Genomic DNA, 17,715 nt, shown 5'->3' on the forward strand with positions numbered 1-17,715 from the left:
TGTGTCTGTTCTGTTTCACTTCTGTATGCTCAGCCTCTGAAACGGTACCTGGAAATGGTGGGTGCTCCAATAATTGAAGGAACCTCAACTAAATACCACTCAATCAATTGGCCACAATAAAAAAATTTTTTTAAAGTCTAACAGTGCTACGTATTGGCAAAGATGGCGGACGCTAGGAAGTTCAGCTCATCTCCTCTTTGGAGAGCATTTTGGCAATATCTAGGAAAGTTTACGATGCGCACGTCTATGATGTTTTTTCTGGGTTGTATATTTATTTATACAAACAATGATAGTATACTAAAAAATAAGAATCATTCCAAGGAGTATGGTCAGTGATATTTTTTCTAGGTTGTATATTTATTTATACAAATAAGGACAGTATACTAAAAATCACAATCACTCCAAGGAATATGGTCAGCCTATCTAGAGGACATTCTTAATATTTTATGATCACAGAATGAACTCCACTTCTCAAAAATAATCCAATATAGCCTACCCCACCATAGAGGAAGAAAGCATGGAAGCTCTTCTCAGGCTTATGCTGTAGTGAAAAGAAAATGATAGATCAGCAGCAGAGGGGGAAAGAAATGTAAGCACATATCAAGATGTGACAGTTGTGATCTCCCAAGAAACTAATCACCAATAAACAAACCACTTAAGAAATCAGTAAGCAAAGACAGACTACAAGAAAAATATACATATAAGACCCAAACCATGCCAGGCTTTAAGTTATAAATAAAACGCTACAATAAATAACCAAAACCATAAGCCAATGTGCATAACTGTTGGATTAGACTAGCATTCTGAATTGCTTTCAAACATTTATGCAGTCTCTTTTATTGCCAGATACCGTCCTAGTAACTTGACTACACAATTGATTCCATTAAATCCACTGGTAGGTAGTCCACATGTTAATTTTATGCACTACTTCAATTTGCCCCCTAAATCTTTTAGTGGAACAGCTGGTAAAAATTGAAACTGATGAGCCCACATTTTATCCTTCTCCTATCTTGAAAAAAAGTGCTTATAAGTCCATAACTGGCCAAAATGCAGGTAATAAGAGGGAAACACTCATCTGAGTGGCAAATAGATGAGCTACCAGTCCCTGAACAATGAGTTGGATGCCATCATCCAAACAAGGGGGTTACGCTACGTGGCATAAACATAACGACCCCAGGCTGAATCTGCTCTCCTACTCAAATCTAATACTCTCTCCACTTACCTCTTCGTTTCCTACTCAAAGGGTTTATTCTATTAACTTGGAAGACAATTCATCACTTTATGATACTTAGTTTGGTGCAGGCATTCAAAAATACAGGCAGATGAGAAAAAAGAAAGGTACAACTTAACAGCAACATAAAAGCTGGGAAGAAGAAGAAATTCAAAGCCAACTGTCTGAAAATATTACTTTCACTTTATTTCTCTGTTTCTCATAGCTTCATCCTTTAAATTTTTTTTAACCTGGCAACTTTTTTGAGGTAATTGTAAATTCAGATAGTTATAATAAATAATACAGCAAGATCTCCTACACGGGTGGCCCCAATTATAACATTTTGCACAACTATAGTATAATATCCCAACCAGGAATTGACATTTGACATAGAAAGAATCCACTAATCTTATTCAGATTTCCCCTGTTTTATTTGCACTCACTTTTATGTGTGTGTATATAAGAGTTTGTGTCCACCACCACAATCAAGATATTGATCGGTACCAGCACTGCAAGGATCTTTCGTGTTGCCCTTTTATAAGCACATCCACCTCCCACCCACTCCTCATCCGTAACTCCTGAAAATCAAAAGTCTAGCCACCATTTATCCTTTGAATTCTTATGCCACACGCTGGTAGGAAATAGCCTTCTATACAACCAGCTCTGGTCCATTTCCTGTTACTACTCTCAGGCTTCACACTGCTGTGCGTTGCTCAACGGAGTCAATCTTAAACAGCTGGTCAAAGAAGGGATGAGTGTCTCACCTTGCTGACAGAGAAGACTGTCCAAAACCAACAAAGAAAAGTACCGGAGTTCAGACACATATGGCTCCAATATGTGCCCACCCACTAATATGTACGTTCTTGGGTATAAAAGGAAAAAAGAATGTATATTCTAGAAACTTTGTAAAGTTTTGTATAAACTTCAGTACTAATTCCTCTGAAATCAAAGAAAACACTTCTGTTTCTCAGCCTACCCAATTTAGAGGCACATGGTTTAGCATTTTTCATTCCTATAAAGCCTTTTATCCATTTCAACCAGGACTGAAGTCTTTCTACATCAGTACATGGAAACCCAGATTTCCATTTAAAGAAATGTCACTTTTTCCTTGCCAACCATTAGACACACTGTCCTTTACCTGGATTTAAAATCCAAAGAACAAACAATGAATTTCTAGTTATTAAAATGCTATTTAAAAAGGAACATAAATGCCTATGCAACTTTCATAGCACTAAGCAGTATGCATGCAACTGGAATTCATACCTGCAGAGCTGAGGAGAACACTGAAATCTGTCCCCCTCTGTGATTCTCCACTTTCATTATCGACCTCTTTTTCAGTCTCTTGATATCGATCCCAGTTAGAAACTATCTTCCTTTTAGAATAATTTCCCTGTTCTTCATTCTCTTCTCCATAGGTCTCTGCATCACTGTCATCTTCGACCTGCAATCATTAGACACAAATCGATAAGCAGGCAGTGGAAATCTTAACCTTAGTAGCCTTAGCAGTAAAAATTTTTAAAAACAAATCAAAACAAAAAAATAGTACATAGGTATCACGATAAAGAGCACATCTTATAAACCAAACTCTATGCAAGTATTAAATAATATTTCCAGAGAACCCCATTGTATCAGAATGTACTTTCAGTGTAAACTCTTTATTTAGCTGTGAAAAGGAAACCTGATGAGATCCTACCTAAAATGTGTAACTGAATCACTAATGTCTACCCCCAATGTAATCCTATTTCAAGAGTTGTTTCTTCTTACTGAAATAATCAAGGCTATAAGAGTCTTAAATTCAAAAGACTTTAGGATGGAAATTAGTTCTTCCAACTTACAGATTTTACAAACACATTCCGTAAGTATATTTTACAAGCTTTAAATGGGAACCTATGCAGATGCATTCTAGAGAACAGTTTCCAGACTTGGGCATTAAAATGTTAAGAGAGCATGCAGAAAAATGCAGAATGTGAGAAATTACAAAAGATAAAGGGTCTAGTTTCTTCAACAAATAAATTGCAAGGAAAAAAAAATGATGGGGGAGGAGGGAGAAACCTATAGATTAAAAGAGCTTAATAAGAAACTAACACACCACTGTAAAGCAATTATACTCCAATAAAGATGTTAAAAAAAAAAAAAAGCTTAATGGACACATAACCATTGTAATGTTGGGAACTTATTTGTACTCTGATTCAAACACTATAACTAGAGAAAATCACTCATAAGACTATTGAAGAAATATGAACAAGACATTTTCTTATATTAAGGAAATATTGTTATTTTATTTATTGTTTGGTGTGATACCATTATTTTTTAATGTTTTTATCTTTTAGAAATAAATATTGAACTATTTATGGATGCAAAGATATGACATGTGGGTTTGCGTCAAAATAATAGGTGGAGAGGAATGGTGGGTAGAGATGAAATAAACTGGGCATAATTGATCATTTCTGAAGCTGGATGATGAGTACATGGAAATTCATTATATTATTCTATCTATTTTAATATGTGTTTGAAATTTTCCATAAAAAAGATTAAATTTTAAAAAAGATGTATATAGAATCTAAAGATACAATTCAAAGGAGTATCCCAAAGATTATAAAATCCTTACCAAGAAAAGAATTTGTGAAATATATTAAAATGATCCATCTGTACAGGATGAGTTAGACTTTTTTAAAGTAAATTTTTATTAACACAGAAATAGGCATGTACATTGCAGAAAATTAGGAGGGAAAGACAAGTAGAAATATTAAAACCCAACATTTCCATCACCTGGGAGTACCACTACTAACACCTTAGTGTATATACTTCCAGATCTTTTACTATGTAAATATTTATATATACTTTTTTTTTGGTCACCAGAGTTATTCTCCACTTCTGCATTTCAGTACATTTCATTTCATATAACATCCAGACTATTTCCAAATTTCCCTAACTGACCAAAAATTTTCCTTTACAGTTGGTTTGTCTAAGCCAGTATCCAATTCAAGATCATGCATTGTATCTCAGTGCTTGTCCCTTAAGTCTCTTTGAATCTAGTACAACCTTTATTTTTATGACATTGATTTACTGAAGAGACCAGTACAGGTAGAATGCAAAAGGACCCATCTTCTGTCTGGCTGCTTCCTTGTGGTGTTAGTATATTAGTTTATAGGAAATGGTAGATAAAAAAATTTTTTTAATCTAAACACCCAATAGAGTCAGGTATTTTTTGGCTAAAATACATCATAGATGGTGCTCTGAACCTTATGTTACATCACATCAAATGATAGATGATAAATGGCTAAGCCAACATAAGTAAAGCTAAGATTAACCAATGAATTTGGATGATGAAGCCTGATCCACCCACTGTTTGGATATGTTTTCCCTGTTACATCTAGGAAATTGTCTGTGTAGTGTTATTTTGGTCCACTACAAATTTCTAGTTCTCCATCAACCATTCACATAACAAATTTAACAGTAGTCAACAGTCCTCACCTGAATCAAATTTCATAAGTTTTCATGAAACAATGGAGTAAATGACCTTTCAAAATCACTTTCAGCACTCAAATATCATCATAAACCTCCTTGACAGCACCAAAAAAATGGCACTCCACATTATATTCTAGAAATTGCAGAGATTGCCTAAAACCTAGAGGTTTCCTACCATTCCTGCAAGTTTCTCAGAACCATAAGATGCTGGCAGATTAAAGGTATGTGACTGAATGAGATCTGCTATATAAATAACAAATACCAGGAACATTCTAAAGAAAATAGCTTTCCAACTGATGAGAATTTGGGGAATAGAACTACAGCTGAAAAATACTTGCAGGGTTTAATTTGAGAAAATCCAATATTCTTTTGCTGACCCACTGGGTAAACAGAGTTCAGAGAGTCTTCTCCAGTTAGTAAAAAACTTTGAACACAGATATAGCCATAGCAAAAATGTAACCCCAAGCAAAATAATTAGCTCAATGTGAAAGGATTATGATCTGAAACACCCGAGGAAGTATTAACACAGAAATAACCACTGAAATGGAAGATTGGAGACCTAGATAGAATTAATGACCCTGCCATCACCTCATTTAATATTTACAGACTGTTTATAATAGGCTGGTCCTCACACAGCTGAATGACTCACTAATCCCCAACTTAGAAGAATCACTGAACAAGAACCTGATTACCTCCACCCAACAGTGGAGACAAGAAAAGTCATCATTAGCCTCCATCACAATAGGGTAGTAAAAGTAATAAAGTTTAGAATACATTTGATGTAACTTAGAGAAAGGTGTATCTTAAAAACTCCTAGAGATTTTATGTTTGGTTCATCTGGCAAAAATCTGGGACAAAAAATAAAATATGCAAAGTCCCATGATGGAGAAAAAGAAGAGAACAAATAAGAAAATACTGATGAAAGCAATGTGAAAACTAAATAGGAAGGCATCATTATTATGTTAACCTCATCATTATGAAATTAGTCTGGTGTATACTGTGAACTATAAGACACTGATGAAAGAAATCGACAGTACAAATAAATGGAAAGCTAGTTCATGTTTACAGATTAGAAGAATTAATAGTTAAAATGTCCATACTACCCAAAGCAATCTACAGATTCAGTGTAATCCCTATCAAAATTCCAATGGCATTTTTCACAGAAATAGGACAAACAATCCTAAAGTCCATAAGGGAACACAAAAGACCCCAAATTGCCAAAGCAATCTTGAAAAAGAAGAACAAAGCTAGAGGTATAACGCTTCCTGATTTCAAACTATATTACAAAGCTATACCAATTAAAACAGTATGGTATTGGCATAAAAACAGACACATAGCTCAATGGAACAGAATAGAGAGCCCAGAAATAATCCCATGCATATATGGTCAATTAATTTATGACAAAGGAGCTAAGAGTATACAATGGGGAAAAAAACAATCTCTTCTTTAAATGGTGATGGGAAAACTGGAGAGCCACATTCAAAAGAATGAAACTGGGCCCCTATCTTACCCCATACACAAAAATTAACTCAAAATGGATTAAAGACTTGAATGTAACAACTGAAACCATAAAACTCCTTGAAGAAACATAGGTGGTAAATTCCTTGACATAGGTCTTGGGAATGAGGTTTTGGATTCGACAACAAAAGCAAAAATAAACACGTGGGACTACATCAAACTAAAAAGCTTCTGCGCAGCAAGAGAAACTACCAACAAAATGAAAAGGCAACCTACAGAATAGGAGAAATATTTGCAAATCATATCTGATACAGCCTCTCTTCCAATAACTGATTTTAAAAGCAACTGTACAAAACAATATGTGCACAATTATATTTCTATATGTTATAGACCCAACAATATACATTTGCCAATAACAGCAAAAAGGATGTGAGTGGGAGCAAAACTGTATTAGTCTAAGGAAATAACTCTATATGGGGAATACACAAAAACAAATGAAAAAGACTAGAAATAGGAAATAAGAAGGCTCTTGTAACAAAAGCCATAAATATATGCTTACTCTTCTTTCTTCTCTCATATTCTTTAAAAGATACAAAATTATATAAGGTAATAATTATAACAATGTGTTACTGGTTTTGTAACATATGGATGTAATATGTATAACAACAATGGCACAAGAAGGGGAAATGGGGACTAGAGTGTATTGGAGTAATGTTTCTATATCTCATTGGAATTAACTTATCTGATGCAGATTCTAATAAATTAAAAGGTATATGGTAAGCCCTAGAGCAACCATTAAGGAAATAACTACAATAAAGTGAAAAAAATCATTAAAGGAATTAAAATGTTACATTACAAGTATCCACTTGGTGCAAAAGAAAGCAGTAAAGGAGGAACAGAGGAATGATATACATGAGACATGTGGAAAACAGAAATTAAAATGCAGATACAAATATCCAACTGTATCAATAATAACATTAAATATGAATAGATTAAAGGAAACAATTCAATCAAAAAGGCAGAGACTAGCAGAATAGATTTTTAAAAATCCAACTATATGCTGTCTACACTAGACATGTTAGATTCAAAGATAAAAATATCATTAAAATGAAGTAAGAGGATGGAAAAAGATATTCTATGCAAAACAGTTCGCCAAAGAGAGCTAGAGTGGCTATACAAATATCAGACAAAATAGACTTCAAGGCAAAACTGTCATAAGAGACAAAAAAGGACGTTATACAAGGATAAAAGGGTCAATCTATCAGAAAGATAACAACTGTAAACATTTAAACATATGTTCCTAAAAGATAGAACCCCATAATATATGAAGCAAAAACTGACAGAATTGAAGGGAAAAACAGTTCAACAATATTTGGAAACTTCAACACCTCATTTTCAATAATGGCTAGAACAACTAGACAAAAGGTACCAATACACACAGCAGAACAAATAAAAATATTTACTCACTGAAGCTATAGTCCTATTTAACTTACAACAATAATTTACATTAACTTGCAATCAGCTTAATTTAACTGGCCAGCCTATGAACATTATGTTTGGGCAACACTATTTTTTAAATATCCTCTTACCTTTTCTTTCAAAAAAGCAACAGTCTTTAAAGATTATGTTTATCATTAAGAGCTTGCAGATAAACCAGTAAAATCTGGGAAGTTACTAATACAAAACAGCTAGACAACAGATCCTATTTAAAGCCTTTTATACTCAGGAACCTAGCTTTTGAATGTCCCTGTTCCACTTTCTTCTGGAGTAAATGGGTGTAGAAAAAGCTTTTCTGCTTTGAACCTAATAAGGAGGTTGAAAATAGTCAATCACACATTTTTCAGCAAACTTTTATGTTTCTCACAAAATGTAATTATACCACAGAAGGGAACAGGTGGGATAGAAAAATATGAAAGAGAACACTTTTAAGGAAACCCTCCTACAGAAAGTAACTGGAAACTGATTTCAGTAATTAAGTAATAATGTCAAATATATCCAACCAAAAATGTTACACTGTGTATAATTTGAAAATTATATTAATTCATCCTACTATAAAATTTTAAAATGTTATCAAGCTTTAAAATATATTAGTTAATAATCTAGTTGCCAACTTTTATATTTTTAACCCTATTAAGGTTATCTTTATATCACGTAATCATTTGGACCATAAGCAGCAACTGATACATCACTATTTTTTATTGAAGTATAGTTGATTTACAATGTTGTGTTAGTTTCAGATGTACAGCAAAGTGATTCAGCTATACCTACATATTTATCTATTTTTTTCAGATTCTTTTCCCTGATAGGTTATTACAAAATACTGAATATAGTTCCCTGTGCTATATAGTAGGTCCTTGTTGGGCATCGCTATTTTTTTAAATTATGCTTTTAATAAAAAATATTCACACGCCATCATGGTTAAAGAGTTCAATGACAGCTTTCGGTATTAGAAAAGTGTGCTAGCAAAAATAATTTTTATATATCATTTCAAGAAGCTAAACTTTAATAAATGATTGAATAAAAATATAGTATATACCTAGTATACAGGTATACTAAGAAGGACATTTCCATTTGTCATTGTGTATTAAATAAAATATACATTACAGCATGATCATACTTGAAAAAATTAGTAAATGCCAATACATGGCATATATATATAAATTATCTATTGAGCCCAGAACAACGTACATAGTATTTGAGCTCCAAAATACTGTGGCCATTCAGAATGGGAAAAAAAGTGATCCAGACTGTATTCAAATTCAACTGTTTTTCTAGCAAGAGAATTATATACAGCCTCTTTTCTTGTCCCTCCTTGTGATCAGTATATGGGAAAGAAGAGAGGGTGGAGGCATCTGAGAACAGAGAAAATGGTAACCCAACCCTCACAGCAGCTGTTCAGTGACACTTCTCCACAGGCCTCCTCACTCACCCCAGTCCTTATATCTTTCTTTCTCAAGTCCTTCTTTCTCACCTGTGTTATTGTTTCAGAGCGTTGCCTAAAAATAGGAGGCATAGAAAGCCAATTACCATTTGCTTGCAGCCCACCTAAGATCTTGAGAGTTTATTGCTTCCATGATTTAAGGGCAGTCTGGGAAGTTAGACTGCAGTAACTTTCATTGGGCCAACTGGTGATTTTATTTTTTTTTCAAATTTTAAAATAATAGCTTTATTGATGTATAATTCACATACCATGCAATTCACCCATTTAGAGTATGTAATTCAATAATCTTTAGTATATTCACAACATTGTGTAACAATCACCACAATCAATTTTAGGACATTTTCATTACCCCAAAAAGTCTGTACCCATTAACAGTCACTCTCCATTTTCTAGAAAGCCCTAGAAAACCACTAATATACTTTCTGTCGCTATAGATGTGCTTATTCTGGACATTTCCTATAAATGAAATCACTTCTCTGACTGAATTCTTTCACTTAGCATAACGTTCTCACGGCTCGTCCATGTTGTAGTGTGTGTCAGTACTTGATTCCTTTTATTGTTGAATAATATTCCATTGTATGTATATACCACATTTTACTTATCCATTCGTCCCAACTGGTGATTTTAAACTCTACTTTGTGTTTGTCCTTTTATGGAGTCCTTATGGAAAGGAGGGTGGGAGTGGCAACACAATGAATCAGTTTCGCTTTATCTGCTTTACAACTTGAGCTCCATGTAAGAATTCAGGCTTAAAAAGGTTTAAAAACTACCAAATTAATCCACCTTGTAAGTCCCAACTCCCAGGTAAAATTCTACGAATTAATATCAACAGTTTTTCCAGTAGAGAAGGCACTAAATGCAACTATAAGGAAGACAATTTGCTTCTTGCTGTGGTTATGCTCTAAGTCACACAAATTAACCAGAAAAGCAACTAAGAGGCCTTCAAGTAAGAACCTTGCTTTATCAAAACATTTGACTGAAAGGTTTTACATACACAAAAATAATCAACCTTCGTATAAAGAGTGCATGTAGACCAAGCATTCCTGGGTAAAGCTCAGTGTACAAAACATATTCCCCTCCACCACAGCCATTGACAGTTTACTCTTCCTAAGAAGGCACATGGTACTTCAGGTGCACCTGCCTCTGTCCCATTGTCCCAGGGATTACACTGCATGGGCTTAACACTGGAAATCAGATTTTCTTTTTCTTAGATCGAAGTAGAGTGATGTACAATATTATAAAATTTAAGGTGTACAACATAGTGATTCCCAATTTTTAAAGGTTATATCCATTTATAGTTATCATAAAATATTGGCCATATTCCCTGTGCTGTATAACATATCCTTGTTTGTAGCTTATTTATTTTATACACAGTGGTTTGTACCTCTTAAACCCCTACCTCTATCTTGCCCCTCTCCTCTTCCCCCTCCCCACTAGTTTGTTCTCTATAGGCCAGATTTTCTTTCAACTCTGCCTCAGTTAAATTTTCACCTCACTTCTCCACCAGCACAGGGTTGGTTTCCTTAGTTCCTGAGGTTTTAATGTCATCACCTTCCATTTTCAAGAAAAATCACAGACCACTAAACAGCTGTTGTTTATCTGGCCAACTTTAAGACACTCCCCAAACCCTCAAATCACCAGAGAGAACTGAATTAAATTAGTAAAGAATTATCAAGCTAAAGGGAACCTGGGTAGCCCTGGTCCACCCTCTGCCCTCAAGCAAGATCATGTAGAAATCACATTGGGCCAGTCTACCTGGGTCTATGATTATGTTCTCTACCTAAATTAATCATATTTCTTCCTTCATAATGACAAAGTTCTGATTCCTTAATCATTATCACTGATTGTTCTACATCTCTTAAATTCCCCATGACCATTTTTAGTGGTTATAATCAAAATGGACTTGGTACATGTGGCTTGACCACTGCCACCCTCTCCCCACCAGAAATTTTGAAAATAAAAAATAGTCATCTTCATAGTTCCATATCAAGACACATTTTTTCTTTAAATACAAGCCTAAGTGGCACTTTTCTTTCCCTCTGTCTATCTTACAATGTATCTGAAGAGGACTGTTTTGTTCGTGCACTGCTCGTTTGCGAGTGTTCCTTCAACAAGCATTTCTTGAGTAGTTGCTGAGTGCCAAGCACCAGCTCAGGCACTGGGAATAAAACAAGACAAGGTCCCTAGCCTTAAGAACCGCTGTCCTGTGGGGAAATCAGAGAAGCAAACATAAACTTAAAGCAGTGTGATATGTGCTTTGAAAAAAACCTAAGACGCTATGGGAGCAAGAGAGCATCAGAAATGGAGGAAGGAGAGGGATGGGGGACGTTTGCAGGACCAGTCTTGCACTTCAGGGAAGGCAAGAAGGTTGAGGGAATGGTATACCTCAGCTCTAGCTGTGAACACATGGCCTGAGATTAGTCTGGTAAAGGAAACGGCTGCTATCTCCTGCTGGAAGGCGGTCCCCAGTTTCAAGGAGAATTAGCAAAGAACATGCTTCTAACTAAGGGATGAGAGCTGTTCAAAGCACAGCCCAGGGAGGTCAACCATGGGAAAGGGTAAAAAAGAAAAACATGTTTGATGATTCTAGGAAGATGGTAGCAGTAGTAGCAGTTTTTTAGTCTTCCCAAATCCCCCCATAAAGTCCACACAGAACCACGAGGACAGAAAAATCAAAAATACACGGAAAACATCCACAAAAACCTAGGCGGCAAGGTACAGCCACAAAGTGACAGAGATGAACAGGTAGAAACCAATCACCAGCAGTCACAAGCCCCACATGTACCAGCACCTGTGAGAGGAAGCAAAGGGAGCAATGGAGCACCTAGGAGACCTGAGCATCCCAAAATAAACAACAGGTGCTCACCAGAAGAGGTCCGTGGAGAACAGTGGCTAAGAATCTTGGGTCGTTTGTATTCCAGTAGTGGGTGTGTACAAGGCGTTCACAGGAAAGCCTGAAGGGGCTGAGTAAGCCAGGGCCTTATGAACTCTCAAAAGTAACAGGGCAAAGCTCCTTTGCAGGACAAGACTCCACTCTGGAGAAACTGCTAGATGTAGAGTCACAGCTGAGCAGAACAGGAGAGGGAGGGAGGGAGGGAAAAGAAGGTCCAGGTTTGGGGGTAGGGGTGGTGAGGACGCAGGGATATACCAGATGTGAGATGTCCTTTTTTTTTTTTTTTTTTTTTTGCGGTACGCGGGCCTCTCACTGCTGTGGCCTCTCCCATTGTGGAGCACAGGCTCCGGACGCGCAGGCTCAGCGGCCATGGCTCACGGGCCCAGCCGCTCCGTGGCATGTGGGATCCTCCTGGACCGGGGCATGAACCCGTGTCCCCTGCATCGGCAGGCAGACTCTCAACCACTGAGCCACCAGGGAAGCCCGAGATGTCCATATTTTTACACTTCAAAATAACAGAAGAGGGGGCTCCAGAGATGTGAAATCTGAAAAGCCAACCTTAAGTGTGTCTCCCTTTTAAAAGTTCCGGAAACTGCTTTCACATGAAAATCAGGAACAACCGAGGCTCATGATCAAATCCCATACAAAGCTGTTATTGTAAGGACAGAGATACTAAGGATAAGCGCATTTTTACAATAAATCCCACACAGCATCCAGAAGTGTTTTATCATAATACCATTTCACTGTTTTAAGTATGTAACTAGAAATTCTACCCTGAGTCTTTTGGGGCAAAGGATAAAAGAGAACAGCTGTCCAGTCTCAATGTTGCTCAGAGATGTCAATACAAGAAAAAAAAAAAAAAAGTGAGGCGGAAAGAATCTAAGAACAGAGAAAAAAGATAAACAACCCATGAAGCGGTTGTTCAGTGACTCGGCTCATGGGGCCCTTCACGCCATCCCTTTCCTTCTCCAGGTCCTTATCTCTTTCTCATTGGTGTTATTTTGGTTCAGAGTCTGATAAAAATGAGGTATGAAAAACTGATTACCATTTGTTAGCAGAATCAAGAATCTGGGGCCATACAGCTCATCTCCATTCCTAGCTCCTCAGAGGCTCTGCACCTTTCCTTCAAACGATACACCCCAGATCTGAACAGTAACCGCTACATGGACACAAAATGGGGCAAAATTTTCTACTTCCTAGGTTCCTTATCAGAATGAAGTTCACAGCACTATCAGATCAGCACAACAGATTGTTTCAAAATTACCTAATAAACATTATATTAAAGATAGCTTCCGAGATGGACTCTGATGGCTACCTGTCTCACACGGTCACTTATTTCCTTGTTACTTCCTTCTTTGCATGGGGCAGTCTCTTTGCTCACAAGCTTCCCCCTTTCTTTCATATTACACTTTAGTCAAAAGTTATCTCAAGCACTATTTATCTCCAGAGCTGCAAAATGAACCTGAATCTTTTCTAAAATATTTCTACCAGTTTTTGGTCCAGCTAACAAACTTTTCTCCATCAAACTTGTGAACCCACTGTGAGCTAAACCCAAGTGTCTCTGGGTGCTTCTGCGCTCCAGAGTCCGGGAGAATGAAGAAACAGTTTAAATACTTAGTGAACACCCTCCTCTGGTGAGCACAGGTATTGAGACAAAAGCAAGGTTTTTTTCTTCTTTACGTTCAGAGTTCTGAACCACTGTCTTGTAAATAATCGCTTGGGCTTATCAAAATATTGTGTATGATTTGCCAAGTGTCTCTTCACCAACTACGCACACACCCACCCATCCCAAGTTCACCCACAGTCCACCTGTTAACAATTCATCACAGAGCCTAGAATGGAGTGCTACACTCTCCCTACGAAATGAAACAAAGTAACCGCCTCCACCTGCCTTTTAAACAGCATGGAGATCTCATCCTTGTTTCAGTAATGTTAAGTGGCTTCCTTCAAGAAGTTAGCTATTTTGAACCATTTATCACTTAATTTTTCATACAATGTCCCTGTTACCACGTAGCTATTAGTTCTAATAAGATGCCAATTACCAAGGTAAGTGATTTCAGTAAGCCTTATTCAGAGATTCTGAAAGGATTGAAAACTGTTACCTGGCAACCATTTATTCCAGCAGCACTTAGAAGAATCACAGTCATATACAGTTCTTTTGTATGCTGCTGTACTTTATCCTATGCACACAACAGAGTCAATCAATTTATTTTTTTAATGAAGTCATCTACTCTTTCCCATGCCTCAAAACATGTTTTACTACTAGATAATGTCATTTTCTACCTTTAGAACAGAATTTCTTATCAATACCTTTACAAACTTGTTCCACAATAATCAACCCAAGGAGACAAATTGAAAATTTGGTTGAAATAACAGTATTTCTCTTAAAGCATCTTTGTAGATCATCTGCTTTAAGCCCCAAGGCTTTGGAAATGAGATGAGATGAGGTTCAGAAAAGAACTCGCCCCAGGTCTTACTGGCAGAGGCAGAATGACAATCTGCCTGAGACGCAATTTAGTGCTTTTGCAAATATGTCTCTTCACTGAGCAAAATCTTAGTAAAACAAATCATTCTCTCTAATGTTTTTAGTCTTTTAGTTTCTAAAGCTTTTGTGAAGGTCCTGCTCAAAACTCCTAACTACCAACAGAGAAAAATAACGAGACTGTTTAACGGGCAGAAGAGATGTAACCAGCCAGAGACTGGTAATTCAAGAATCATCTTCTGATGTGTGAAACTACCTTCCCTACATCAAAGACACGAAGAAAAATATGCAATTAAACAGGGGAGTTGATGAACCTTTGCAAAAATTGTCGAAACTGAAATAGAAGATGATGTCAATGGGTGACAAACTGATAAAATGTGAAAAAAAGGAAACTATAAGCAAATAGGTGTGATTTACATCTTATACAATCTATTCTTATTAATTAAAGGACGAATGCTACCATCTGGTAGAACACACTTCTCACACCGCCTCACAACTCAGTCAAGTGGACTGCAATTTTCACTGCACTTTCCTTAGTGACTGATCTAAGTTACAGCTGTGCAGTTAGAAACTTGTGGGCCTTCATACAAGTTCTGCACATCACCTCATTTAGATCCCCTGATTGAATTACAGTCTTACTCTCCTTGTGGCAAAAACCTATAAGCTTAACCTATAGGTCAAATTTCTGAAGACAAAAGATACAATCTCTATCCTTTTTAGCTGTTCTCTCTTTAAAGACAAGGGCTAAACCCAGGCCCTACCCAGTGAAAGCTGTTGAATTTGCCATTTCACATGAAAGAACAAACGGACCTAAGAGAATTCTCTTCCTGTTAAGTCCCTACCTTAAGTGACGTGGGGCAGCCCATGCACACACTGACCGAATGAGGAGGAATGAATCACTTGACCAATCATTGGAAAAGTGTTTCTTTGTGCATGTATTTTATCTGACACATAATTTAATGTATGCTTCCACAGTCTCTCCTTTTCTACCATTTGAAGCGCCTCTTTTGAATTTATCCCCCTATTCAGTTCTTCCCTGATGAATAGAATCTATACAAAATGCATAACATTTCTCTTTTGTGGGCTGGCTGATTTTTTTTTTTTTTTTACACTAAAATCTTTTATCTTCAAGAGCACTTACACATGACAACATTAGCCTGAAGAGAAAAGGACTCAGATGCTCGGAGCACTCTTGTCAGTCGGCTCCCTTAGCGTCCATAGAAATCGGATGACAACTTCTACAAACATCGTATTTAGAGATTTCAAGGGCAAATATTTTGTAGATGGCATAGATGGCATTGTTTGCAATGAAGACAAACGCCTGCGTTAAACGCGAGGCCTACGTTTGCCCCATAATACGTGACATTTGCAAGGAGCTCAAGCCGGCACGCTCTTCTTTTCAGGTTGAACTGCCTTCTCTGTTCCTCTGCCATCAACAGAATGACATCATGGCTACATGTCAGCAAAAACTCTTTCCTTCCCATCCGCACCACTTTAACCAAAATTGAGAAATGAGAAAAAGAAAATCCACTTTCCGGAGGCAGAGAGGTTCGCAAGACAATTTCCCCTGTGAAAGGACAGAATACTATAATCAGCATTTCCCTTCTGCAGCTCTTTTCAAGTGTGACCTTTAGGAAGCTCTTCCAACATTAGTGAGGAAAAAACTTTAATTAAAAGAAAGGGCAGCAAAGACACATAAGGAAGGGAGAGAGCTTTTTACCTTGCATTAGAGACAGGTGGATTTTCTCAAAGCCCTCAATCCACAAGGACAAAACGCAAATCTCAGGACCAGGATTATGGAGTGCACACAAGCCAAGGGCCTTGAAGCTGGGCCATGGAACAGCGAGCCTGAATAATCGCATGTCGGTAAAATTCCCTTGGAGTTAGCAATACTGACATGATGTGTGCCTCATCTTTTGTGTAAGCGTGAGACTATCTCCGCTTCATAGAAATGTAAAGCAACACTTAATTCCACCTTCTCTAGATTCCCACCAACAGTATCCAAATACTCTTTTGTGGAGGAAGCACAAATTAAACTTGTAGTATTGCTTTCCTCTAACAAGGCAGCCTGTGAGTTTAAAATCGTAATCGAAACTCTCAAGAGGAATAAATATGAAAAAACTACTACATGTTAGAACATGAGCTCTAAGCTTGGCAGAAGGAAAATGCTGTATCTTTCCATAATATGCTCAGCACAAAAAGGCTCAACTGCCCCCAAACAGTGTCCCCACTGGGATGTCTAAAAAGGCAACACACTGACTAGATTAAAGAAACTTGAAATTCAAAGCCCTTCCCTGAGAGTAACACACTGTCATTATCACAATTTTGACAAGAGGAGAAGAAAACAAAATGTCTGGAGAGTGACTTATCATTAAGATAGCACAGGGAGATCAGCTCGGTGCTTTGTGACCACCTAGAGGGGTGGGATAGGGAGGGTGGGAGGGAGATGCAAGAGGGAGGAGATATGGGGATGTATGTATATGTATAGCTGATTCACTTTGTTATAAAGCAGAAACTAACACACCACTGTAAAGCAATTATACTCCAATAAAGATGTTAAAAAAAAAAAAAAAGATAGTTCTGAACAGGCTACCTCAGAGACAACCCTAGAGGCCAGAAGGAACAGGAAGAAGGCCCTGGGTCTGTCCCAAAGAAAATGTCACAATCACCAGCAAGATAAACCTTGCTTCCTTCTGCACACAATCCCAAGACCAGCCTTCAGGCATTATTCACAGCAATTCAGTGCACTAACCGTTAAAAAGGAAAAGGGAAATTCCTCTCATCATTTCTAATGGTCCTGAAGCCACTCAAAAAGCAGTAAGATCCAGAGTGGTAGATTTCGTTAGTTGAGGCACACAATTCACTTAAAAAGACATCACAGGTTTACAAGTCTACTAAACAGACACGCTCTTCTCTCACCACTGAAGAGGGCTGATGACTTGCCTCAAAGCCAAAGTGTATCATGTGAAAAATAATAGCCCTCTCGGTCTGGAATACTTACCTTTTTAGGATCTGCTAAAAATTATAACTAGATGGTCCCCAATAATTATTTTCTTTTATCAATTTCCATATAGTAAAATACAAAGTACTATGAGCTCAGACAAATGGAATCAATTTAACCACCACCATGATCAAGATACAGAACAATCCCATCATCCCAAAGTTTCCCTTCGTACCACCCTCCAAGCTTCTTTCACTTAACCTAGTACATTAGTAGCAGATCCATCCATGTTTTTTTGTATTCTTTGCGGTACGCGGCCTTC

General features: G+C 37.1%; 1 protein-coding gene across 1 annotated transcript in view; it reads right to left on the reverse strand.

Annotated features, from left to right (window-relative positions):
* AVEN (apoptosis and caspase activation inhibitor) overlaps positions 1-17,715 on the reverse strand; it is a gene marked incomplete at its 5' end in the record, with an annotated part of 169,962 nt that overhangs the window by 129,363 nt on the left and 22,884 nt on the right. The window contains one exon of the mRNA XM_079699545.1: positions 2,474-2,651. Coding sequence (XP_079555671.1) covers positions 2,474-2,651 — 178 coding nt within the window. The remainder of the gene's footprint in view (positions 1-2,473; positions 2,652-17,715) is intronic.

This window comes from Hyperoodon ampullatus (assembly GCF_949752795.1).
Source record: "Hyperoodon ampullatus genome assembly, chromosome: 3".
NCBI classification, from domain to species: Eukaryota; Metazoa; Chordata; class Mammalia; order Artiodactyla; family Ziphiidae; genus Hyperoodon; species Hyperoodon ampullatus.